Source organism: Anser cygnoides, chromosome 4 (assembly GCF_040182565.1).
Source record: "Anser cygnoides isolate HZ-2024a breed goose chromosome 4, Taihu_goose_T2T_genome, whole genome shotgun sequence".
In the NCBI taxonomy this organism is placed as follows: domain Eukaryota; kingdom Metazoa; phylum Chordata; class Aves; order Anseriformes; family Anatidae; genus Anser; species Anser cygnoides.
The window spans coordinates 76,550,833-76,576,081 of record NC_089876.1 but is presented as its reverse complement, the minus strand read 5'-3'; the positions used below and the strand labels follow the sequence as shown (position 1 = coordinate 76,576,081).

Here is a 25,249-nt window from a genome sequence, read left to right as displayed (position 1 = left end):
AAACAAGCTCCTGCCTTTGGAAGGATGTCACTATCTCCTCCACTGAGCTATCAAACAGAAAAATGCATAATGTTTCTCTTTAATAAACACAACTGTTTATTCAACTATTTAACTGTAACTTTACCAACAACAAACAAGCAAATGTTCTGCGGCTTTCATTTTTGGGATCTCACCTCTGCCGCCGCCTCTTCCTCCTCCACGTCCACCACCACGTCCTCCTCTACCACCTCCTCGGGGAGCACCTTTTTCTCCAGGAGGCCTTGGCAAAAACCTCTGAAGCGGGAGCAGCTTTGCTGGATCAATGTAAAACTGCAGGAAGAGAATTACTTTAGGCTTTGAGAATAGGCTTTTTAACTGAGGTTAAAGAGCACTTTAACATCTCTCTTTCTTTTCAAACACTCACAGTCTGATCTTAACCCATTGTTATAATAACAAAATGTTAGGAAATCATTAAAATATGGGTGATATTTGTATTTAATGGCTTTCATTCATTACATCTTTCTTCCTTTTTTGTTTTTTAGGAGAGGAAAGAGCATAAAGTTGCAAAATTGAGAAAGATGAGTAAATGAACACATTTTCAAAGTACACGTAGCTTTAAAAGTCAATAAACACTCAATAAAGTATTATAATCTAACTGATGACATATCTAACTGATAACATACACAAGAATTGTGCTACTGAGATTGGCTAACCTTTTGCATTTTTTTAAATGAAGAAGCTTTCATGTTCTCAGACAATTTCACTGAAAAATACTGTGAGTTTCGTTAAGGAACACACCAGGAATAAAACATTAGAATCGCACTTTTGATTATCACACAAAGGAATTCAGACATTTCAGACAATATCTAAATTAGCATTTTTACAAATGAAGGTAAACATCACCACCACAAATTAAAGTTACAACTGAAAGATCCGTAAAAAACATTTCTAATTTTTCCTCATAGTTACAAACGCTGTATTTTGTGGTAAATTGTTTTTCTTCCCATGTATCAAGGCATAAAAAAGAACATACTGGTGAAAAGAGTATATAAAAATGTAATTGTAAAGAAACAAATCTGCTTGGCCAGTAACTATCTCTATAGCTCCAGAGTGACCACAGGGTGTATCTGGAACAGCAGAGATGCTGCAGGGCCTTTGCTAGTGCTGTGCTGGCTCGTACGACTGCCTGACTGGGGGATGAGATGAGGCAGCAGGGGCTGCTCAACCCAAGCACAAGCTCATCCTTATCCTACAGGGATGTGGTGGCCACTCTGCAGCTCCACAGGCAACCCTCTACTTATCCTGTGACTCTTCAGCATGTAAGGGCATTTGTGTGTAGTTCCCAAAGATCGCGAGCTGCTGCTGGCCAACTCTGCTCAATAAAACTCAAGATTTGGAGTTTGGTTCTTTGGTTCTTGGTTTGGTTCTTTGGAGAACCAAGGAGCTGCAAAATACACTCCAGCCCCCTTTTTATTTCTTGGTACACTGTAAGAGGAAAACAAGTTTCTGAAGCTCAAATAATCCTGATGCAGAAAGCAAACCTGTAAGTTAATACATTCAGACTGTGAGAAGGTTTTAAACCTGTGTGTTTACTCCCCATTTAGAGAGGGACAGGAAAATGAACTGTTTTCAAGTTCTACATCAAACCTTTTGAATGGTCAATCAGCCCTTAAAAAGCAAACACCATGTCACACATTTTTGAAGGATACAAAATCTTGTAGCTGTCCAAAGATTTCATCCACTTTGCCAATCTGTTCCTTATTATCCAGGTACACGGGTGCGTTGAAATAAGGCACCCTGTTTTCTTCTGTTTTACACTTACAGATGAGTTCATCTTCACACGGATGCATGAACTCTCCTAATACTGAAATAAACGACAAACAAGCTGAAGATCTTGAATAGTCCTTTTACGTTAAAGAAACAGAATCTCTTCGTGTAACTTACAAACTACCGTTTCTGGAGGCCCCTGGTCGTATCCGCCTCTGTTGAAGCCTCCTCGGCCGCCTCCCCGTCCGAAGCCTCCTCGTCCACCACGATTAAAGCCACCTCTGTCGCCACCGCCTCCTCCACGATTAAAGCCGCCTCCTCTTCCTCCTCCTCCGCCACCTCTTCCTCCTCCACCTCCTCTCCCACGGAAACTCATCCTCTACCTCCTCCTAGACTGCGAAGGCACAAAACCACCTGGTTAAGAAGCAAAAGACATTTACGAGTTGATGAGGTGCGAACGAAGGTCACCGGCGGCCCTGTGCGATGGCTAGCTGCTTCTACCCTGGCTAAAAACACGCGGGACAGACATGGGGGGGGCAGCGGACACCCCCGGCCCCTCCACCGGGCCCGGCCTCCCTCAGGGCCGTCTCCCCTCCCGGCTCGGAGGCGGTTTGGCCGGTCCCCAAGGGCCCTAACGGTTTTAACGGCCGTAACGGCCGGGCCCCACGCGCGCCTACCCCTGCACACGCGGGCGCCGGCGTTGTCAGGGCGGCCCGCCAAGCGCTCCGCCTGCCGCAAAGGAGAGCGAGGGCCGCGCGGCAGTGTCGCAAAAGGGGGGAGGTTTTGCCAGGGGTTGTGCTGGCGTCGTCTCCCACCCGGCCTTTACATCCTCTTATCTCCCGCTTGTTGCGTTTTCTTATCTCGCGTCCACGCTAAAACGAGTTAAACTGAGCCGCGTGGCCAGGGCAGGTCCGTGGGTTAATGGTTAAGGCTTCCCCTGCGCCGTTTTCACGCCCGCTTTTTAAAAAAAAAAAAAAAATCGGGCTGGTGGTTAAAAATTAGACACAGATCTGCCCAGGGGCGACCAGGGGGACCCCGGCCGCAGGGCTCCGCTGCGGACAGGGAGAAAGCTCGGCCATGAGGGCGGTATTCGTGGCGTGCTTGTCCCTCCTTTGGGTTTGTGGAGCGGAGGTAAGGATTTGTTGCGTTGGGGGATCATTAACTTAATTAAATGATACTCGTAAAGCAGTTAGAAGGTCGTTACTATGAAAACAAAGCCAGCTGATTTTTTAAAAAAGTTTCACAGTTTTTGTATTTCATACGTTTTTCTCCAGCCTGGTTTGCCTATCTGAGTCTTGCTACTTCGCATATCGATTCTGCCAGGGGATTACATGAACAGGCTTCTGGAAAAGGTTTTAATCGTGATCCTATCCCGCAGCCAATTTGCAGGCATGGCTGACCCCACAAAGGTGCAGCAATTTCCCCTCTCCCCCTTTTCTGAGAAATGAGACCACAGCCTTAACTTCTAACGTGGCGACGCCGCGTGTTGAAAGGCCTGAGGTTGTGCTGGGGAACCTCTTCCAGCAGAAGTCTGTCATGAAGTCCAGGCAGGCTCGGTGTTCAGCAAACCCCGAGCCTTTCAGAGAAGCCCCCAGGTAAAAAGCAACGCTTTCTGATGGCTGTTCACTCAGGACTTGGGAGAAACGCCTAGTGCGATACGGGAGTTGTGCCAAGCCAGATCTGGCTCACGCTTTGCCATGTGAATCCAAGAAGAATGCGTTGGATTCTACTGACCTGAGGAGAGCAGGAAGAATTTATTAAGATCATACAGTCATTAAAGGGGGGTGGGCGGTGGGGGGAGGATTAATTTCTGCCCCAGCAACATCCCTGCTGACTTTACTCAGGCCAGGATTTCTTCACGAGAACTTTAAACTTAGGCTCTATTGATTCGGTGGACACAGTGAAAGCTGATAAATCCCATTTGACTACTGGCTTTCTCTCCCGCGTTTATGCAAAGTCCATCCATACATTTTTCAAGCTTCAACATTCTTCCTACTCATAGATCTTAGTAAGCAAAAGCACGCAGCCAGCAATGGCTCACCTAGACAGTCAGATGGAGGATCAGGATCCATACTTGCGGTCCAGTAACAGCCAGCAACCCCACCACAAATCCACTGCTCTGCGAGATAGAGGAAGAGAACTGATAAGGAGGAGCATTTATTTTTCACATTTCTTGAAGATACGTACACTTATTGCTTCAGCAGTCTTGCCTTGAAACAAATAATTAATTTTAGACTTCTTTATTCGCTTCTAAGTAGTTCCTAAATATTTATAAGTGGTAGTTAAACTCAAAGCCAACTGGACCAATGAAAAGGTCTCAAAAAAAAATCAAGTTGCTACTTTTTAAAATTTTATTTTTCTGATGTTTAAGTCCCCTTATGTTTTAAGTTGTTTACAATCCCATTGTTGTGGAGTGTTGTAAACCACTGGCTTAAAATATTTATCATCTGTTGGGTGCTTCAGCCAATGTTTGAAGAGTAAAGAAAATAAAGTGTGTGGGAGATCAGTAAAAGTGAAGGTCACACCAGTGGAACAATCTTAAAAGGAAGAAAAACTGAGAAAGATGAGGTCTCCAAGACATGGAGATAAACACCATAAATATTTAGCATTTCTTTGCTCATAAGGTAGGAAAAGGTTTACAAACAAACGCTTTGTTGAGGTCAGTAGGGGATCTGCAGAAATGTTGGTGCAATTCCTAGTCCTGTTCACTGTTTTTTTATTTACTTTGTGCCTTGCAGAACGCAACACATTATTCTGCAGAAGAACCATTTTCACAGGTTGGGCCTGCTGAGCCAGTTGAGCAGGACACTTACCTCATAGAAGAATGCGTAAGCAACAAATACACGCACAAGTCCTGTGCGAAAGTTTTTTGTCACCCATGGGAACGATGTGTGGATGGAAAATGCCTCTGTAAGCTTCCCTACCAGTGCCCAAAGAATGGCACTTCGGTTTGTTCCACCAACGGAAAGCAATTCAGCACATACTGTCACCTAAAGAGCTATGAGTGCCAACGTCCTGAAGCTAAGTTTCTGAACAAGGGAAACTGCATGTTTACAGGTAGTAGTATCTCCTCTTCCAAAATGTATCAGTCATTCGTTTTTGGCCAAGTGGGTGCTTTACTCTTTTTTACAGCTCAGAAAACTTGTTCATTTCCTTGTACTAGTAAAAATATGAAACGGAAAGTGACAAGTCCTGAAAATTGACAGTACCTGATGATTTTCTTAAAAATAAAGAGATTGAGAGGCCCAGGGTACGCTGCTGCTGGTAGCTTGCTCAAATCATCAGGTAGGAAGGGAAGAAATAGACAAAGGAAAAAGAGCTCAAAGGTTTCCAGTGGGGGTGCTGAGCATGGTGGGAGGCATGGAGGGAGAGGGCCTGCTGAGCACATGAGCAGGGAGGGTATATTTTGGGGAGCAAGAGTCCAAGGAACAGAGTCCTGCCGCTGAGGTCGGGCTGGGGTACGTGGGAAGAAGGTAAGGCACGGTCACCTCAGTCTTCACTCTGCAGATTTCATCAGAACAGAAAGGTGTTCCCCTGCAAACCAGCAGATTTGTACGTTGGCAGGCTGCATCGAGCTGCTTTTCAGTCCCTGACTTTGTCAGCTCAGCCTCTGCCTAAGTACACAGAAAAAGGGCTCTGCAAATGTCAGCAGTAGCAGCCACCGTTCCTACCCATCTTCCAGCCCCACCTCTCCTGCTGGCAGGAAGGGCAGCTCCAGCGCCGTCCAACTCTCTTTCCCCACAGAAGCAGCAGCTCAGCCTGTTGTCCTCGGGGAGGCAAAATTTGCCTTTGCATATTCCACTGAAAAGCCTTGGAGAGACTCCGTGCGCTCCTCCTGTGCTCCCCATACAGCTGCAATAAGTCGAGGCAGGGGGAAGCAGTGGGCCTTGGCTCCACGGCAAGCAGCACAAGCTTTACTCCAAAGGTAACAGAAACAGGATCTGGCCATCTCATTTGAAGTGTTGCTGGTTGATTATCAAAAGTTCTCTGATGAAAGTCTTAGGCTAAGACGCAACCTTTCCTCAGCAGAGCTCCAATACTCCTACGTGGCACAAACCATTATCCTCATTTGTCCTGAAACTGGTATATTGTGAAAAAGTGACAGGCTCGAAGTCATAAAGTCAGTCCTCAGAAAAATCAAGAATCAAGCTCCTGAGTCCCAACCTACTGTTCTTCCCATATGAACTTTGGGTGTCTGCTGGATACTTTATGTCTCATTTATTCCTGTGTGGTCTTCCCACTAAATACACCTACATAATATAATTTTATTTGGGATTTTTTGGATTTTTTTTTTTTTGTAGAAACATTTAAAATCTCGGAGTATAAGAATTCAAGTTTGCTTCAAGTAAAGCCTGTGAATATGGAGAACCTTTTTGTATGTGGCAGTAAGTGGACTATGAATGAAGCAAATGTGGCCTGCAGGCACCTTGGCTTTGAATCGTAAGTTTGGGGAATTTATCTCCCAGTAACTGCAATGGATTTGAGAAAGTAGTGATGCTTATATAAGGGTCAGTCACAGCCAGCTGTTAAGGCAAAAATTTGCCTTAAGGCAAAAAATTTGCCTGTTAAGGCAAAAAACTTTTCTTCCAAAGTATCTCGTACTTACTCTTGCACCACTCCAAGGGAAGTCTGCTTTTTTTCCTTAGCCATTGGGAAAATCAAATAAATTCTAAACAATAAAAGCAGTGGCTAATCCATTGTGAAATTACAGAACTTGTTATTATTTCTGTCTTCACAGAGGTGCTGAATATTACCACACTGTCTTCAACATCACAGAATACACCTTAAATTCGTCATACTGTTTCCGAATAACTTGCAAGGGCCTAGAGACAAGTCTTGCCGAATGTTTTATAAAGAGGAAACTGAGGAATAGTAGTGATGGATTTGTTAGACTCCAGTGCCAGAAAATTCTCCGAGGTTAGTAGGTTTTGGGTTAAAAATTTATTTAAGGTTCTTCATGTTATTTTAAGTATATATATTTAGGATCTATTTTGTTGAACTGTCAGCCACGGCAAACCTGCAATGAAACCTTTTTCTTTTTAAATAATCCTTTGCAACATTTAAGATAACTGAGGCAGTCTTGAGTTCATGACCTTGGAAAATAATTCACTGTTGCTCCTAGAATATTTGGCAGATGATGCCCCGAAGTGGACATATTTCACCCGCGGTTCTGGTTGTTCCCTCATCTTTCCAAAGGCACCGAGGTATATTATACCCTGCAAGTCTTGCCTCTCACAGGATAACTCGTCAGGAGACAGGTGATGACCTCCTCCTCTTTGCTTGGTCTACCAGGGAGATCAATTAGGACGCCAGTCGCAATGTAGCCAGACAAGTGCGACTGTATCTGAACTGCTAGTACCTTCCAGGAACATCTGGGGCTCCTCAGTTTCTCACTGATACAAACAGGAATCGAGTCTTTGTTCTGACTTCTAACAGCTTTCCTGTCCCTGTAGTGTGACTTCTTTGGCATTGATAAGCATCAGTCAGCCCGAGAGCTATGGTTTGTCTCAGTTTTTAATTGTGCCACAGAAGCAGCTTAGAGACACTTGATGAGTTCCTTCAAGAGGGGGAACATGCATCACCTTAATCACATAAATCATTTACAGGGGGTTCGAACCTCTTATTTAATCCCTGTCTACAAGAAATGAAGTTCACTTCTGCCACGCTACTGAAAGATGGAGGTAGAAAATAAGTGGTCACACTGAAAGTTTGAACAGGAGGCAATGGAAAGGATAAAAAAAGACTCCTCTTTACATTACTGGGTCCCACAACGCCAACTGTTGATAGGCCAAACTATTAAATGAATAAAATGTGTAAGCTGAGTATTTCCTTGGGCAGTTGTGAACCTACAGGCATTTCCACGCTAACTTTGTTTTCATCCTGCTGCACAGAATGTTCAGCTGACGAGTTTACTTGTGCAAATGCCAAGTGCATTTCTTTGACCAAAACCTGTGACGGAATCAATGACTGTGGAGACCTAAGCGATGAACTGTGCTGTAAAGGTAATAATTTCCTTTCTTAGCTATTTGAAAATCATTTCAGCAGAAAACCACACCCAAAGAGTACTTACAGTGATGTAACAATAAAATATCTTTTGCAAAGTCATTACGTTAAGGCAACCAAACCATAATTTCTGTATAGGAAAAAATAAAAAAAAAAAAGTACATTATTTTCTGAAGCAGGCAGGTGATCTCTGAGGATCTGGATTTCCTCTGAGGATGAGGAAATACAATGAGATTATTTACAGCGCTGTTGATACAAAAAAAAAAAAAAAAATAGAAGAAATAAAAAAAAGAAGAAAAAAAAAAAAAAGAGCTGTGTTAAATAGAATGAAATGTATTTTTCATAAGTCAAAATCAATAGTAATTAATCAAAAACGTTTGTTTGTTTGTTTCCAATGAGCTACCTCTAATCCAAAGTAAGATCTTTCTTAAATTTCTTACTAATACGAGATTATCCATAGAATGTGTGTGAACAGTTCCCGTTGCATAGGTGTTCATTAACACCTTCATGTTCGTGTCATTCTTTCAGCACCTGCAATTCCAGCTGTAACAACTTTTATTAAAAGCAGATCTAGCATAATCTGAATGCAGGAGAATACGTTCAGAAGTTGGGTTTCAGGCGCCAAACTGTAATGTGGGTTACAAATACCATCACTACCCCTAAATAATCTTGATTTTGTATTTTTATAATTGTCAGTACATTTAATCTGGTAATCATGAAAACGTAGCGACAGGAATTTTGGAAATAATAATAAGTACCTGTGGCTTCATTTATTTAGAGGACATTTATTCAAATTCCATTTGACCAAAATAGTTCCGTTTCAGCTGTATGGATTTTAGAAAAAGAAGGAGAATTTTAGAAGAAATAAGTTACTAAAGCCAGTAATTTCAAAATAGGACTCAATTCCTAGTGCTACATGTATAACATTCAGTCAAAAGCCTAACTCGGACTCTGATTTTGGAGGGAAATTTGACCCAAGCATCATAAATTCCTCATCTGAGATGATCCATAATGCTGGTAAAACTGGAGGTCCTTTGGCTGAGGTTGAGTGTAGGCACATGGGGGTGAAACTGGTAAGGAGTGATACCCATGTCTAAAACTACAGTACTGAACTTGTAGAGAGACTTTTTTTTTTTTTAAGTCTTAAAACAAACATCAAGATAGTAAAATGAAGAGAGCCAAGTATTCATTTCATTTTACACTTACAGAGCCTGCTTTCACGATCTATTTATGAACAGCCAAGTCCCCCATAACATGGATATTATATTGTGTTCACATTTTAAGTTGGAATTCTCCTATATTACAGAATGCAGAAACAACAGTTTCCACTGTCGGTCAAATATATGTATTCCAAATAAGAATGTCTGTAACAAAGAAGTTGACTGCCTCACAGGAGAGGATGAAGCTCAAGCTTTCTGCTCAGGTTTCCATTTGAGACATATTTTTATTTCTTTTCCTTTCATTATGCTAAGTTACACCTAGAGACTACACAATGCATATTATTAACTTATTTAACAGGTTAGCAAAATCGAAATGCGTGCGAGAATTAGTCTTTCTGATGTTATGGTATGCTCTACATACTAGGAGACTAAGAGAAGGTTAGGTACTTTTCCTTGCCTTCCTTCTAGAAAAGAATGGCCAGAAAACTAAATGAAATAAAAAACAGGTGACATTTTAGGAGATATAAAGCAGATTATGTCTTTTGCTTATTTGGCCATCTATCAAACTGATATCTCATATTTCTGAAGAAAATGTAGACAGAGTTGGCAGGAATATCTTCCTCACATGTAATGAACAGTTAATATAATAATTCTTCTGTGCTGTTCTCCTCACCATCGAAAAGATTTTGTTTTGAACTTAGATGTTTTTCCTTGCTCTGCTAAGAGACAAAGTCTAAAGCCAAAAAGTAAACATTTTTGGTACATGGTAATCGGTAAACTGAACTCGAAAGGTAAACACTGTTGTCAGTAATATGAGAACAGACCCAATCCTCAGCCCCTACTTAGGAACTGAATTCAATGGGCATTTTGTTTGAATAAAAGCTGACAAACCAGATTCGGGAAGCATTTAATTTATTCTCGTGTTGAGTAACCTCCTTTACTCTATTAAAGGAGGTACACAGAATACAGAAGCAGCATCTAAATCAGAAAGAAAAAAAATAATCCTTTTATCTAACGCTCCTTTGGGCTTCAGAAAGCTCCAAAAAGTTGGTGGGGCAGGAGGAGGAATTTCTGGTGTTTCCTGGTGGAGGAGAATGGGCTATCGCTGTAGAGATCAAAAAAGAAAGGAGGCCATTTCACAGGGTTCCTTTGCAGAAGAGTTCTGTAGGCAAGAAAATAAGAGTAGATGTCATATAGTTACAAACAAGTGTCTATCTGCTGGATGTAGGTCACTTGTAGGCTGTGGCAGCCAAAGAGTGCCTAGTAAAGGAAACGGTAGGCACCATGCTTAAACGATGTTTTTGTCCGTGTGAAATGGTGCACACCTACACATTTTAAAAGTGTACCATGATTTTGGCACACAAACGTACATTTAAGTAACAGAGCAATTTTAAATATTTGCAAAAATTTTTAGTATTTTATTATTCCACCACAGGCAAAGCAAAGCGTGTTGAATATTACAGTATGGATACAGGTAAGTAACTAACCATCCATGAAACACCCCATACCTGCTTATTAGTGGCTTTCTAGCTACCAGCCAGCTGGCCAGATCCAGAACACTCAGATATGTGGACTTGATGATTTAGGAGTACACACTCAGGGGCTTACCATTTGCCTCACTTTCCACTAATTTCAAGAATGCCATAATAATTTATCCTGGCCGAGGATCCACATCTGCATGTTTTGGCAGCTGACAGAGGTAAACTCCAAGCAAATCTATGGGAACTGCTTTTTTTTTTTTTTTTTCTGAACGCTAGCAACAGTGGAAAATAAAAAGAAATAATGTGATGCTAAGACATAAGCAATTTTCAAAACAAAAACAGATGCTGAAATTTTTGGTCTTTGCTTTCTTGCTGCTTCAGCTACTCGCATACTCCCAGCACTTGTGATTTCAAGATAAAGATAAACCTGTCTCCAAACAGAGAATGAATGCCTGAATTCTGAGACACATTTTTCCTTTTTGTTAAAGAAAGAAAACTGACAAAGACATTTCTTCCCCAAATAAACTGTGGTGTTAATCACACGTTAACTCGACGGAAAAGAATCGTAGGTGGAGAAATTGCAAGCAAGGTAAAAACAACAAGCAAACCTTAACAAATATGTGCTCATCTGCATTCATTCAGTATCAAATTAAATGGGTTTTATCATTCTTCTGTTAAAATATGCAGAAATAACAAAATCAGCAACAACACTGGTTTCATGTTTTGCAGCAGTACTGGCGCTGCACTGAATGAATGTGAAGAGGAGCACAATTTATAAACTAAAACACCAGGTTGCAAAAAGGAGCATTACAGGATCCAGCAGAATATTTAAAAATGTAGCTAGAAATGACAATTCTAACAGAACAGAATACAGACAAATGTAATACTTGATCGTACCAGATCAGATTCTACATCTGTTCCTCTGACTAGGAATTTCATGACAGAAAGCTGGGGGGAGGGAGGCATTGCACAAAGTCAGAAGATTGAGCAAAACTGCTGTAATTTAGAATATGCACCCTTTATGTCCTATACTATATCCTATTTAATTATACCCTATATATTGGGTAGAGCCCAATTTATGGGCAATTTCTCAACATCAGATTTTGAATTTACAGTCAGCTTTAGTCAAGGAGATGAGGTGATACAAAGGATTGTTTTTCCCTTTATGCATGAAAAATAGTACAATTATAATTTCACGTTATTTGGGTTTTTGTTGTTTGAATAGGGTGAATTCCCTTGGCAAGTGGCAATTAAAGAAACTGGCACTGAAGGTGCAACAGTGTACTGTGGAGGGGTTTATATTGGTGGCTGTTGGGTTCTGACTGCTGCACACTGTGTCAGGTAAAAACAACAACCTGGGAAATGATTCCTTTGCAAAGTAGAAAGATTAATTTGGACATTATTGCCCTTCTCAGCTACTTGTTTGCTAATTCCTGTTTGCCTATTGAATAAAACAACTGAAGACAGCGACTCACTCACATTACTGACAGGGGAGATTCAGAGAGAGAGTTTTGGCTGTGAGTAGAAAGATGAAAAAGCACTGATGAGTTTAACGAGACAGCACTAAACACAGAGGATGGCCTTTAGGGGTTTTGTCCTGTGTTAGCTGCAGTACTCAGCAGTAAGTGTCATCAGCCTTGCGTTTGCTACACTTTAGAAAAACCTGGACATCAAGTCCAGAAAGAAGCTATATGTACGCAGTATGAATTTTTATTCTACAGAAACTTTGATAAGATGCAAAAGTTTATGGCTAAGTGAAACACACAGTGCCTGTGCTAGGTTACAAAACATATTTTATTTCATCGTTTCTTTTCCAGAGCAACTCGAGTTCACCTGTACCGTGTCTGGATTGGACTGTTGGATACAATACGGTACGACAGAGAGACAGACACCTACAGGCTAAAGCAACTGATAATCCATGAGAATTATAATGCTGCAACGTATGAAAATGACATTGCTCTGATGGAGCTGAAAGGTCATGGGAAAGGAGAATGCTCCATGAAATACAGCACGCCTGCCTGCATTCCCTGGTCAGAGTATATGTTCAACACTGGTGATAAATGCAAGGTTTCTGGATGGGGACTTGAGAAAGGTATTTGATTTAGTGCTTACTACTAGAATGTATTATTTTTATCACCGTGCTTCAAAGTGTGGTCAGCTTTCATTTTGAAAATGCTCACAGGAGGCTGAGCACAGAGAACATCGGTCGTGCTTTGGCACCGGGCTGCCACTTTGTTCTCTTTTCTGCACTGCTTCCTCTGTTGTCTCAACTATTAAGTAAATTGCTGTGGAGAACACCTCTGTTTGAGAACTGCCCTGACCAAAAGAAACGTTCAGTTCCCTGAGCAGGATGACCCCCTGGCAGCACATGCATTGGTGTCGGTAGCGGAGCAGAGAGCGTGGGAGTGGGAGCGGGGTGGCAGGAGTCAGATGGCAGCATTTGGAGGACATGCACGTAGCAAGGAAACTGCTGTGCTGTTCCCCTACACGCTTCTCAAAGGAGATGAGAGCGTTTCAGTACCTCCTAGGCATCCAGAGGTGGCTGAAATTACGGATCTCAGATTTACCTTAGCTGTGGAGAGCTGGTAATGGCATCGAACACATGGCCCACAGCCACTGCCCCGTCCCCGGACCCGAGCCTCAGCCAGCAGTTACAAAACTTGGCACATCCGAGCACATCTTAGCCGTGTACAAGTTCAACCCCAGGAGGGCTGCACGGGGACGGAGCGGTCCAATGCAGTCGCACTTTCAAAGATTTGTCTCATATCACAGAGTGATTGCAGCCCTGTGTCAGAGCTGCCGCGTGCTGTTTGTGGGGCTTTTTCTGTCCAAACTCGGTAGCAGTCCTTAAAGCAAATACAGAGCTGGGAATTATGAGCAAATGGACAGAGAACAAAACAGAGAACGTCCTTAACCTTGTAATGTATTGTTCACCTGTATCTTCAAAGTCTGGGCCCCTCTTCTCAAAAAGAAGAACTGGGAAAAAAGGTGACAAGGAGGATTGGAGGCATTTCTCCATTTCGTAGAAAACAATATACTGGTTTCCCGGTGTATGGAGACCTTGATATGGAAAACATGGAAAAAAATTGAGGAGGACAAGAAAAGGGAAAGGGTAAAAATACAACAAAATGAAACTACTGTATTTAATGCTGCAATTAAACCACGCTGCTTTTATTTTGATACATATGGCCAAGGTACTGCATTACGTATGGGGTGAGTGTTAGTGGCAGTTTAACATACCTCGTCTATAATAGTTAAGGTTATATTCAATAGATAAGCAAATATGTAACTTTCAATTTATGATATTAAATGTGTCATGCATTTATCATTTTTAACTTAGAAAAGATTATGCTTTTCTTTTCTAGGTTATACCAAACAGTATGTGCTCAAGTGGGGCAATGTTAATTTATTTCCGAATTGTTCTGAATTGTATCCAGGACGATTTTTTAAGAAAATGGCATGTGCAGGCAAGCATGAACTTTCTTACTATAATTTCTTTACTATCAAACCCACAGTTTCCAAGGTCTGACGTTACTGGCTGGGAAATCTTTTAGACTTGGAAAATACGATAAACCAAATGCCACTGTGTCACCACTAGCAAAACGCTAGCCATTGCAGCCTATCTGCACCACTGCTCCATAGCTATATATAAACAGTTATGATGACAGTATGCCAAGTTTTGGTCCTTGTGGGCAAATTTCAGCATGCAGTTGGAGTTGTGTTTTCTAAACACACAAGCACTTTGCAGCCCACTGAACTTCCTCCAACCTTTATTTTATCCTGATCCGGGAACATCTTTAAGCAAGTGCCTTTCTTGGAGGACATTCGTAGTTCTGTTGACTAGGATATGACCATTTATCTGCTTGGACATTTGCTACCAGCAAACTGCACCCCAGGAAAAATACTATAAACTTTTCAAACCAAGATTAGTCTGGCCAGGAAACCGGTTGTCACTCCTAGTACTAAAATAAGCATTTTGAGAACACATTTTTGCTTCTCAAGTAACAAAAGGTATTGCCAAATACACTTCTAAAAGAACAATGAGCATTCAACTTACAGGACAGATAGTTTCAACTGTTGTTTAACTCTGAAAGTAAAGGCAATATTTAAACAAACTACTTACCACGAAAAAAAAATCACAAATGATTTGGCTTTTATATCTAGTTTTTATAAGCATGAGGCTGACGCGGATACAAACTTTGGAATTAGGGACGGGTATCCACTGGAGTTAGTTATACAAGTTATACAAGTTATTAATTCAACTGAGTAAGGGCAACAAAATCTAGCTTTATAGGATTAGTCATTCCAATTCTCAAACGTTCAGAATGCTCTTTCTTGGTAATGTAGAGATTTGAGAAAGATGTTACATTTTTAAAAACACAGGGTCATGCTGAGTGTGGGTTCCCTCGTACTACTAGGTCAAACAACCAAGCAGAAAAGAGGAGTAAGGATGTTAAAAATTAATACACTTTAACTGAGTCTCCAGGACAAAGCATAAATTGTATTCTAGCTTGCTGGCAATGTTTTTGTCAGTATCACACCCTTCAATCTTAATTCATTTTTCTTCAGGAGCACTAAATTTGCTGAAGTGCAAAACAAGCAGCTTTGAGACCTCTGAAGCTTGTAAGGAGCACTGAGCCTACACGCTGTGTCTCAGGGCTGCTGTCTGCTGCTCCAGAAGGTCCGCAATAAGTGTCCTAACTGCAAGGACTCAGTTGAAGACAGTTGCGCTCCCTCCCATCCCATCATTCACGTTTCTCCTTGGCCTGCCCACCTCTTTCCATAAGGCCTGTACAGCAATTAATTTTGAGGCTGCTACCTCTCCGTGTAGTTCAGATGAAACTGGCCAATGAACTACTGGGTGGAGAGGACACCAACGGCAGACACCTCAGCATACACACATCATGGTAGCTTCACTTCCATAGGAATCAGCCTACAAATCTTTTTTGCCATTTTGTTCTAACTTTCCTCCACTTTTTATGAGCTTCTTCTAATGATATAATATGCAATATGGCTGAATTCTTCTCTATTGCACAGGGTAAACCAAGAAACATATCACTGATGTCAAAGCAAATGAGCATTTGGGCCAGTCACAATTATAAAGAGGGGCCCTTCGTGAAAAGAAATAGGAAGTGATAGACCAAAGAGGTTAGGAACCTCCAGTACTGGTGACCATTAGGCAAACATCTGTCAGGCAGTGACACAGACCTAAAAAAACTCCTGTGCGTTCCTTTGTGTGCTCGCTTGTATATGAACTTTTGTTTTTGTTTCCTTTTTTGCTCCAGGTACTTATGATGGCTCCATAGACAGTTGCAAAGGGGATTCAGGAGGACCCTTGGTCTGTTTTGATGCAGAAAACGTGGCGTATGTCTGGGGTGTTGTGAGCTGGGGTGAAAACTGCGGGGAGGCTGGTCACCCTGGTGTCTACACAAAAGTCGCCAGCTATTATGATTGGATTAGCCATCACGTGACAAGGAGTCTCATTTCACGGTATAATATCTGAAGCTCAGGAAACGAAATACTTCCTTGTTATCATCCATGCGATAATGAACACTAGTCCTTTTTTACAATCAGCAGCCATGTGCCTTAGCAACTATGAGTACAAATCTTGAAATAATGTATTTTGAAAATGCTTAATTCTCTGTGAATACCACAATTTTGCAGAAGCCTGTAGAAAAAGAATTTTATGGTGACATGACTTCACAGCAAAATTCTCTAATAAATCCATGCTTACTGCAGGGAACTTGAAGTGTCTGTCTTCTTGTCATTATTTTTTTCCTCTCTCCATACCTCACGTTGTATTTCAGCTGCAGTTGTTGCTTATTTATTTATTTTAAATGGACAACCATAGTGAAAGCAGTGCTTGGGAAATGACTGCAGCAGCAATATGCAAGCATCGCAGAAAGGACAGCAAGCACAGAACTTGAAAAGAATTCCATCATCTCAAGGTCTAGGTCATTAGAAACCCTCAGGATGCTGCTTTGCTTGGCAGTCAATTCTGTAGGCTTACTGAGAAATTAGACTTCAGACCCCCTGTTAACTGACGGATTGAATATGATCGTGATGTTTCTTACTCAAAGATTACTCTGGTGGTAATTCTTTCAACTAAAAACTCAGACAATTTTTAATGTAGTTAGTACACTGTGTCTGATCATCTAGCTTAGGGCAATTTTTGTATTAATTTAACCACAGCTAGTCACAAAGAACAGAGGAATTTCAAGACTTAACATAAACTAAATAAAAAGTGTCTTTACTGTCTTAGGTTGCCTGTGTATGTGTATTTCCAGCATCTGACAAACTCTTGACATCATATAGGGTTTTTTTGTGTACACATTTATAAAACAATATAAATACATAAAAAGTCTGTACGTTACGCATATAGATTTAATTCTACACAAACAAGTTACAGACCTTAACTTAAAATGAATACTCTCAGCCAGAAAAAAGTTTCTCAAATTAGCACAAGCTTCCTACAGCAATATACAGAAGCATGAAAAAATAATGTGAAAAAGAAAAAGACAAACAAAAAAAACACCAAACCACATCCTTACAAGGGCCAGATCCTGTACTATGCAGTCAGGGGGAATTGTGCCACTGCATTAACTGACACGGAAGCTGAGACATTCAGCAAGGGTTATCCACAAAAAGAATTATGCAGTCAACCAGAAGAGACACTAGCACTGTGCTCTTAAAAGGGCCAGAATTCGGTTTTTGGATTGGTACTTTCAACACAGAACTGTTAAATGACTTCAGGACCATCTCAGTCCTGTCAAACCGCTCAAGAGTTTTATAACATACTTCACTGGATTCTAATTTACAAGAGTTTTAATATCTATTTTACTTTATCTCTCTCAATGAATTATCCCATTGAATCAATAGCATTTGTTCACACAAGTTGTTGACAGGGGGAGGGAGGTGCTTTTTGTGTGTTTTGTTGCATTTTTTGCTGCTGGTGGCTATGTTTTTTAATAATTCAACACTGTCTGCTTCAGACAGAAGTTTTATGTTTTCCCTGACTTTTCTTTATCTTCCACTGTCTCGCAGAAAAATCAGCACGAATTTATCAAGTAAGGACCCTGTCAGTCACCAATAGCTGAAGTTAAGGGTATGAATTACTACTCTTACCTGCCCCTAACAAAGCTTCCTATTTAGGAAAGCATTTAAGCATATTTCTTCCTTGGAAATACTTTGCTGAATCAGGGTCTTTATGTAGTAATCATAGGGAAAGGCTGCTTTCAGGACAGGTGTAGGAAGAGCTCCCTCTTTTGTTTGACTTAGCATACGTCAACTTTTGCCACCTATTTCTTCAGTTAACTCTGATTAATACTAAATGCAGAGGGTGCAAAGAAAAAAACCGTATTTACCGTGTATCTTCCCACTCTGACTGTCTATCTGGAGTGTTTTCTCTCCATCTCCCGTTTTTCACCACAGTTACTTTTCTCCTGAGATCCTGATGCTAGCACGCTCGGGGCAATCCCATGCACCTTAAAACAAAGATTTCATTACAAAAACTAAGCCAGCTCCCACACGGCTCCACTTCACCCCCCTCTAAGGAGCATGTAGGATTTAAATATATATAGACAGGCATGGGTATGGACTGGGAGGTTTAGCAAGCGGGCTCATTTCGGTCGGTTTTCTGCAGGCACAGACCCCACATCCCCAGCGCTCAGCACTGAGGCACGGCCACCCCCTACCCCGCCACCCCACTCCTCCAGCGGCCCCCTCATGTTTTGGGGCGTCCCCTCAGATTTAGGGGCGTCCCCTCAGGTTTAGGGGCGTCCCCTCAGCCTTGGGGTCGCCGCCTCAGGCTTGGCGGCGCCTCCCCGGAGGCGGGCTCGGGGCGGCGCCCGGCGGGCCGATGGCGGCGGGCAGGCGGCGGGGGCTCGAGGCGAGCGGCCGGCCCCGGGCATGGCCGGCGCCCCGCTGCTGCCGCTGCTGCTGCCGCTGCTGGCCTGCGCCTGGCTGGGTGCGAGCCAGGAGGCGCCGCGGACCCCCGACTGGCGGCTGACGCTGAAGACGATCCGCAACGGGGTGCACAAGATCGACGTGTACCTCAACGCCGCCCTCGACCTGCTGGGCGGCGAGGACGGGCTGTGCCACTACAAGTGCAGCGACGGTGAGGGGGCCGCCGCGGGGAAGGAGGGAAATGGCCGCCCGGGCCAGGCTCCTTGGCGGTGCCTGGAAGCGCCGGGCCGCGGCCGTGCCCTGGCCTTGTTGTCGCGAGGTAGCGAAAGGAGGTGAAGGGTCGCTTCCCAGATCCGGATTCGGATCCGGATTGGGTCGGGGCGCGAGGTCTGCGCCCTGGCGGGGGGACGGGGCTTCAGCGGGCTGCGGAGGTGTAAACGCCCGGGTGGTGAGGGTTGCTGTCGGATCCGTTTCGTTCCGTGTGTTTTTCGTTTAACCCTTAGGATTGTCAGCATACTGGCTGCGTACAAAGCATGGAGCGCTTTAAAGTTCATTAGTACTTCGAAGAGCCATTCCTTTTAAATATAATCCTGTGTATTGCACACAAGTCATGCATCGATTGTAGTGACTCTCATGCATCGATTGTAGTGACTCAAGACTTCTTTTTTTTTTAATATAGAAACTAAAGTGAATACTTGCTCAGGTGTCTTATCCCCCCTTGTTGACAAAGTGCTTAGTGCTCCTAAGCCGTAATTTGGAAAGACTCGGTGATATTCAGGTGCTTGAATACATGCTTATGCCAAAAATACAGCCGTCTCAAGCCCAGCAAATGGCTGCGGTGAGTTTTGACGGTACTAAAATTCTGCGGAAAAATATATCTGAGGTATTATAAATTGCCTTTTACAGGATCAAAGCCCTTTCCTCGCTACGGGTATAAACCTTCACCACCAAATGGCTGTGGATCCCCTCTATTTGGGGTTCAGGTAAGTCCATTTTGGGGTTTCTTTGTGCGTGTGGATTTTCATACGTGGAATTTCCTCGATGCGGGTGTTTCCTTCCTCCCGTATTCTAAGGATGAGACATCTGAAGCTTGTAAGGAGCACTGAGACCATGTACTAAATCCCTGCCTTTATCAGCTCCAGCACGTGCTTTGGTAACAACACGTGGGAAATACTAGTATTATAAATGAACAAAATGTAAATATTTTCATCAGCATCATAAATATTATAGGGATAAAATAGTGATGATGATTAACTTCTAATCTTTTAACCAAAAATGTTTCGTTCTCACAGTCTTAAAAGCACTGAACAACTGAACAGTAGCCCTGTGAGAGTGGAGGTTTTGGCTCCCACCTTACCAACGCTAATCCATTTTCCTTTAAAGAAAATACGGGTTGTCTTATGTACTGGGTCTGACTGGGATGGAGCTAACTTTCTTCATAGCAGCCTGCATCATGCTGTGTTTGGGATTTGGGGCTAAAACAGTGTCGATAGGTAACACACCTCTGGTTCTGTCTATTGCTGAGCAATGCTTGCACAGCGTTACAGCTTTCTCTTTTTTCCCTCACTCTGCCCAGCAAGCCCGCTGGGGCTGGGCAGGAAGCTGGGAGGGGACACAGCCAGGACAGCTGACTCAGAGAAGGGATATTCCGTACCGTGTAGCATCCTGGTTAGCAGTAAAAGTGGCGTAGTGGAAAAAGAAGGGAGCGAGGGGAAGGAGTTACCTTCCAAGGTGGCTGTTGCTCTGGAACATGCTAGGCATCAGTCTGCTTTGGTTTTTTTTTTTTCCCTCTTTTGGTCACCTATTAAACTTTTACCGAGAACTATGTGTTGTCTTGCCTTTGCGTTTCCTATTCTCTCCCCTGTCCTGTGAGGGGGCAGGGGTTAAGCAGGCAGCTGTGTAAGTGTTTGGCTGCTGGCCGGGGTCAAGTCAGCACAGCTTACTAGCGGTGAACAGCAAACTACAGAGATAACTGAATGACAGCTGGAGTGATTGCATTAGTTCTTAATTTCTAACTTTTGTATTCTATCATATTCATAGACTGTATCTTCCTTATGTAATATCTCAAGATTCCAATCTTAATTGTACCACCAATGGTGTGGGGGGGATTTTCTTCACAGTTTGACATCGGGATCCCTTCGATGACAAAGTGCTGCAATCACCACGACAGATGTTACGATACTTGTGGCAATAAAAAAAATGACTGTGATGAGCAGTTTCAGTCCTGCCTCTCCAAAATTTGCAGAGATGTGCAGAAAACACTTGGAATATCGGAGAGCGTACAGGGTAAGCTTGAAAAATGCCTTTGTTTTTCCAGCTTTAACTGAGCTTGTTTGGCAAAGAATCTTTGTGCAGCACAGTAATGCCACATTTTCTTAAGCTGAAGCTATTGCTGAAAGATGCCTTGTTCGGTCCCTCTGTCACGCAGCCCAGACACTCGTACAGCTGAGCAATGACACAGCATAGGAAAATGATCAGGGCTAAAATGGGGAAAAAATAATGATTCCCTTGTAGGAGTACCTAGACAGGAATACAACCTGATCAAAACATACGTATAACTGTAATTGTTGCATTTGCTGTAGTGTAGCTCAATATTCACTGTTTTGCTGGCTGAGTTCTAAATGTCTACTACGTGTCACTGCTAGTAAACAGTAGGACAATACTGAATTGTCTCCTTTTATGAAATAAGATACTAGAATAATATATTGTGATAGTGGAAGCAGTTAATGCTGTCCCTTAGTGCATACATTTTAGGTTTTTCCTGAACAGCCCATAATCCTATGATTGGATTCCTTCTGATTGTTGGCCTGCATCTGATCAATGCATGACATAACCACACTTAACTTGGACAATGGCACTTTTACAGTAAGTAGTCCCACCGAGAACAGTCAGTTTTTAGAACAAGCCTCTGTTTGAACTTCTCAGATCCACACAACTGCAGAGAAGTCATCATGCTAGTGCTTTGTGTCAAAACTGATGAATGTTTGCTCAATTCTGTTGAGTTGCTGTTAAAGGTAGCAACCTTTGCATAAATCGGGATGCAAAAAGCGAGGGATAAAACAGTTCTTTCATCTTGCCAGAACTAAGTGATGTTTCTAACACTGGTAACATACCATATTCAATGAACTTTCTTGTTTGTTTTCATTGGCGTAAGTAATACCTTCATTCACAACGTTAATGATTCTGTATTGGTTCAGTCTTTGGTTTGACAGTCTGTTCGCTATGCCCAGAGCAGATTGCTTTTTAAAATCCTTCTCAGTTTACCAGAGTCATGTCTAGTAGTTTCATAGTCCATCTAAAGAGTACTTCTCACTTAACTTCTCTTTGCTTGCAGCTTGTGAATCAACTGTCCAGCTGTTGTTCGATGCAGTTATACATTTAGGATGTAAGCCATACCTGGACAGCCAGAGAGCTGCCTGTATGTGTCGGTATGAGGATAAGACAGATCTCTGAAAGATACGGACATCTTACGGTTCAGAATGAAGTAAAAGACTCAGCTGGAATGAAGCGAGACTTTAGCTAAAGCTTTACACTTTCCAGGAAGTAATATGTTAAATGCTGATGTGAATAACTGGTTTGAAAGTTACTGTGATATTCTTCCTCATGTTTAAAAAAAAAAAAAGTATCAAGTCTTCGTTATCTTTCCCTTTACACTAGAAGCGTGGAAACTGAAATTAGATTCCTTTGGTGGACATACACTGAGGGTATGCTATTGTAAAACACCAGTGCTATTTTAAATTAAAACAAAAATGCACAGTGAGGAAATCAGAGGCACAGAAGAGTTGAATTCTCAGGTGATTTTTAATGTAGGTCAAATGTTAGGTTTCCGAGCAGTTGATGCTCCTGATAAGATCTATCAGGAAAGAGTGTTTTGTGTGAGTTAATATGGCATCTTGCATAGCCAATACTTTCATGCTTTTGGTACAACTGCCTTCAGTTCTTTCCGACGTATTCTGTCCTGTGGGTTTGTTTTAAAACAAAACAAAAAAAAGCCCTAAGCAAGGGTATATATCTGCACTATGTATTTCTACCTGATTCTGTATCAAACTTACTTTTGCAGCACTTTTCAGATCAAATAAGTTGATCCTTCTAAGGCTTGACTGCTAAAATGAACAGTTTGCGACCTAAGGATATACTTCTGATTTGAGAAACTGCTGGAATGTATTTGTAATGTTACATAATTTTAAAAACGATTCAAGTGTTTATTTTTCAAATAAAACGTGTTGTGTATTATATGCATAGAAAGGATATATTGTTCGAAGAGGTTGATTTATATTTGTTTTGTGGCACCACTTGGTTACTGTGTTCATATTTGCTTTCATTTAGTCAGTTCTGATTGAAAACTAGAAGAAGGTTCCACGGATAGGGTCAGCATGTCCAACAAACCTTTTTATTTAAAATGCCTGCTGTGACACTGGCAGAAATTTGAGCTTGTATTTCTGTCGTGTATTCCCATGACCTCTGTGAGGCTGACAAACATCTGAGCCTTTATTTCTGTCATCGATTTCTTCTGTGACATCTCTAGCTGAAATCATCAGATATCTGTATTATTTGGGATTTGTCCTCCGTCCTGATCTTTTGTTGCTAATCTCCAGTTGTCAGACCTCAGTTAACTTTTGCATTAGATCCTGTCCTGCTGCTCTGTTTTGCCTTAGAAATCCACTGAAGACGACTGAAAATCAAGATACTGCATCGGTGAACGGGGAGCAGAGACTGTGTAGAAAGCCTAAAATTTACCTGACTCGTGGATTGTGATTTCTCTCCGGAAGTGCTTTTATATGTTTTTGCTTTACCGGTTGTTTGTGTCGTTTTTGTTTTTCACTAGAGCTTACTGTACATGATGCAATATAAGTGCCTCAGAATAAAGTTCCTGCTGAAGTTCTTTGGCCATACTTTTGTGTTTGTGACTACTAAGTAACGCTGCAAGAGACATACTACTGCCAAGTTTTATAAAACTGTGTTTGAAGAACTTGTGGTTCCTCTGAATTCGGTGAAATTTATTTTGTCATAGAATTGAAATGACTCTGAATTACCCTCATTGCTTAAAATTAAAACTATGATGCATTATCACAGGGAGTGCAGAATAATATCACAGTTCGACTAGGTAAGTCGGGTAAAAGTGAACTTCAACTATGTGCTTATATGAATGAACATAGAAGAAAATTTTCACTGTTGGGAAGAGCTGGGCTTTGTTCCCTTCTGTATTAACCTGCAAATACATCATGAAAGTGTTTCATAGTTTCCCTCAAACTATTTATAATACTAAAAAGAGCCTTTACATGGCTAGATAACATGACAGATGACGTGTTAATAGTTCTGATAATAAACCAAAGGAAGCATTTATATTTGAGGGAGCCTTTGCCTAAGTTTTGCCTGTAGCTGAAATCCTTGGTTATAGTTTCCTGCAAGTTATATCAAACATATTACAGGCTACAATGCCAAAGGGAAACCTAGATATCACCCTCAGGATTACTAATGTCATTTAACAACTTTTATATATATATATATTATATTGCAGTTTTGGCATTTGGCTCATTACTGTGTGCTTTCATGTAGGCAATAGCACTATTTTTAAATGTCTCACTGATTTTTTTATGTGTTACAGGTTTTAATACGATTATGTCCCTCAGGCTATTTTGCTTGTCTGGATGACTTGAGCAGCAGTAGCATGTCCAAAATCAAACAACCTTCTTCAATCTGCAGTTTTGATACATCCACAATGCTTTCTGAATAAATAAATAAATAAATAATACCCACTTTGGGTGGAGCTACTGCAACAATCCAAGACTTTCTGAACATGTACGTGCAGGTATAACAAAAACACATTAAAATAAGCTGGAAATGCACACCAGAGTCAAACATTACCTCCGTCTTCCTATGTGTGCTCAAATTACTGGTGACTCAGCTGAACGCAATGGCTGACTGAGTATGCTCTTAGCCACTAGCAAAACAAAGTGAAAAAAAAAATGTTTACTTAAAATGGGCTTCTTGAGATCTAAGCTAACTGCGGGGCTAAGGAATATGGCTGACATGAATGCAAACTGCTGAACAGAGCTGTTTCGGAGCCCAAAATTTAGGCTCTCCGTTTGCTCCTTCATACAGAATTACTGCAGCTGGGGGCTTAGGGGCAGCTCTGGTGGGAGCCAAGAGGTCTGGGGGCTGCAGTTTGAAAAAGAAATGAATCTGCTTGCTAAGAGACTAAATGTTTTACAGCGTAAGAAAGATGCTATTATAAAATAGCATCCTGTTTTGACTGAAGTATACACAAAACCATTTTAAACAATTTTATCTTGATCTAGCTGACTACAGCAGCTTGAGGATGACAGGTCCAAACAAGGGGAAAATAAGCAAAGACAGTTACAAATACCTGTAGCTCCACCAAAAAGGAGACACCTTGTCTAAACCATGTTATTCACGGAATAAACCTGTGTAAAACAAGCCCGACAAGGTAAAAATACCCCAAATCCCCCTTTAAAGCCACCTTCTGTAGCAGCATTGATCTCTAGGAGCTTGTTCACACTTACACATACCTCCTTTGGTGCCTGTAGCAGCACTGATCTGCAGAAGGCTAAGCATACCCAAGGGCCACAGAAATTCAGACCCACAGCATTACAAATCTCCTGAGCTCTGCTACAGAAGGGTGGTTTTGTCCCCAAACCATCCCGGCTCTGTCATCGCCCAGTGATCGGTGCCCATAAGGAAGGGGCTGACAAGGCGGGCGTTTGTGAAGGCACCCAGGCACGCTCTGTCGGCCCCTTGGCTCTCTTCTCAGCCAAGACCAAGGGCGATGTGCTGCACAAACAATCCGAGGTTACAAACCCACCTCCAGCCTGACCCCCCGGGGCTCCCCTCACGCCTGGGCGCCCCGAGGAAGACGCATGTCGGGCGCCTGAAGCCTCAAGGCGAAGGAAGCAGCCTGCGCCTTTAGGGGGACCCCTCGCACGGTCCTGAGCG

General features: G+C 42.1%; 3 protein-coding genes and 1 long non-coding RNA gene across 7 annotated transcripts in view; 2 read left to right on the top strand and 2 right to left on the bottom strand.

The window, feature by feature from the left end:
• The window catches only part of GAR1 (GAR1 ribonucleoprotein), a 6,257-nt gene extending 3,724 nt beyond the window's left edge, over positions 1-2,533 (bottom strand). The window contains exons 1-5 of one of the 4 annotated variants that reach the window (XM_066996437.1): positions 2,424-2,533; positions 1,924-2,140; positions 1,689-1,843; positions 693-752; positions 174-309 (exon numbers count right to left, since the gene is read on the bottom strand). In XM_066996437.1, the coding sequence (XP_066852538.1) occupies positions 174-309; positions 693-752; positions 1,689-1,843; positions 1,924-2,122 (550 nt within the window). In that variant the 5' untranslated portion in view covers positions 2,123-2,140; positions 2,424-2,533. Of the gene's footprint in view, positions 1-173; positions 310-692; positions 753-1,688; positions 1,844-1,923; positions 2,161-2,247; positions 2,387-2,423 lie in introns of those variants that run through there. The other 3 variants (XM_013185311.3, XM_013185310.3, XM_013185312.3) reach the window with 3 other exon arrangements.
• On the top strand, positions 2,534-16,139 carry CFI (complement factor I). The gene is made up of 12 exons (XM_013185305.3): positions 2,534-2,877; positions 4,485-4,803; positions 6,048-6,186; positions 6,485-6,663; positions 7,638-7,748; positions 9,056-9,172; positions 10,345-10,383; positions 10,879-10,979; positions 11,616-11,731; positions 12,208-12,482; positions 13,756-13,857; positions 15,676-16,139. The coding sequence occupies exons 1-12, from the start codon at positions 2,824-2,826 to the stop codon at positions 15,891-15,893; spliced, it is 1,770 nt and encodes a 589-aa protein (XP_013040759.2). The 5' UTR covers positions 2,534-2,823; the 3' UTR covers positions 15,894-16,139.
• On the bottom strand, positions 9,813-25,249 carry LOC106038646 (uncharacterized). The gene is made up of 3 exons (XR_010831293.1): positions 25,119-25,249; positions 17,755-17,874; positions 9,813-10,071 (listed from the first exon to the last, which is right to left on the bottom strand). It is a non-coding gene; the product is annotated as an uncharacterized lncRNA (long non-coding RNA).
• On the top strand, positions 18,225-23,183 carry PLA2G12A (phospholipase A2 group XIIA). Its single transcript, XM_013185235.3, has 4 exons — positions 18,225-18,506; positions 19,202-19,278; positions 20,416-20,581; positions 21,630-23,183. Exons 1-4 carry the CDS (start codon positions 18,299-18,301, stop codon positions 21,746-21,748), a joined length of 570 nt encoding a protein of 189 aa, XP_013040689.2. The 5' UTR covers positions 18,225-18,298; the 3' UTR covers positions 21,749-23,183.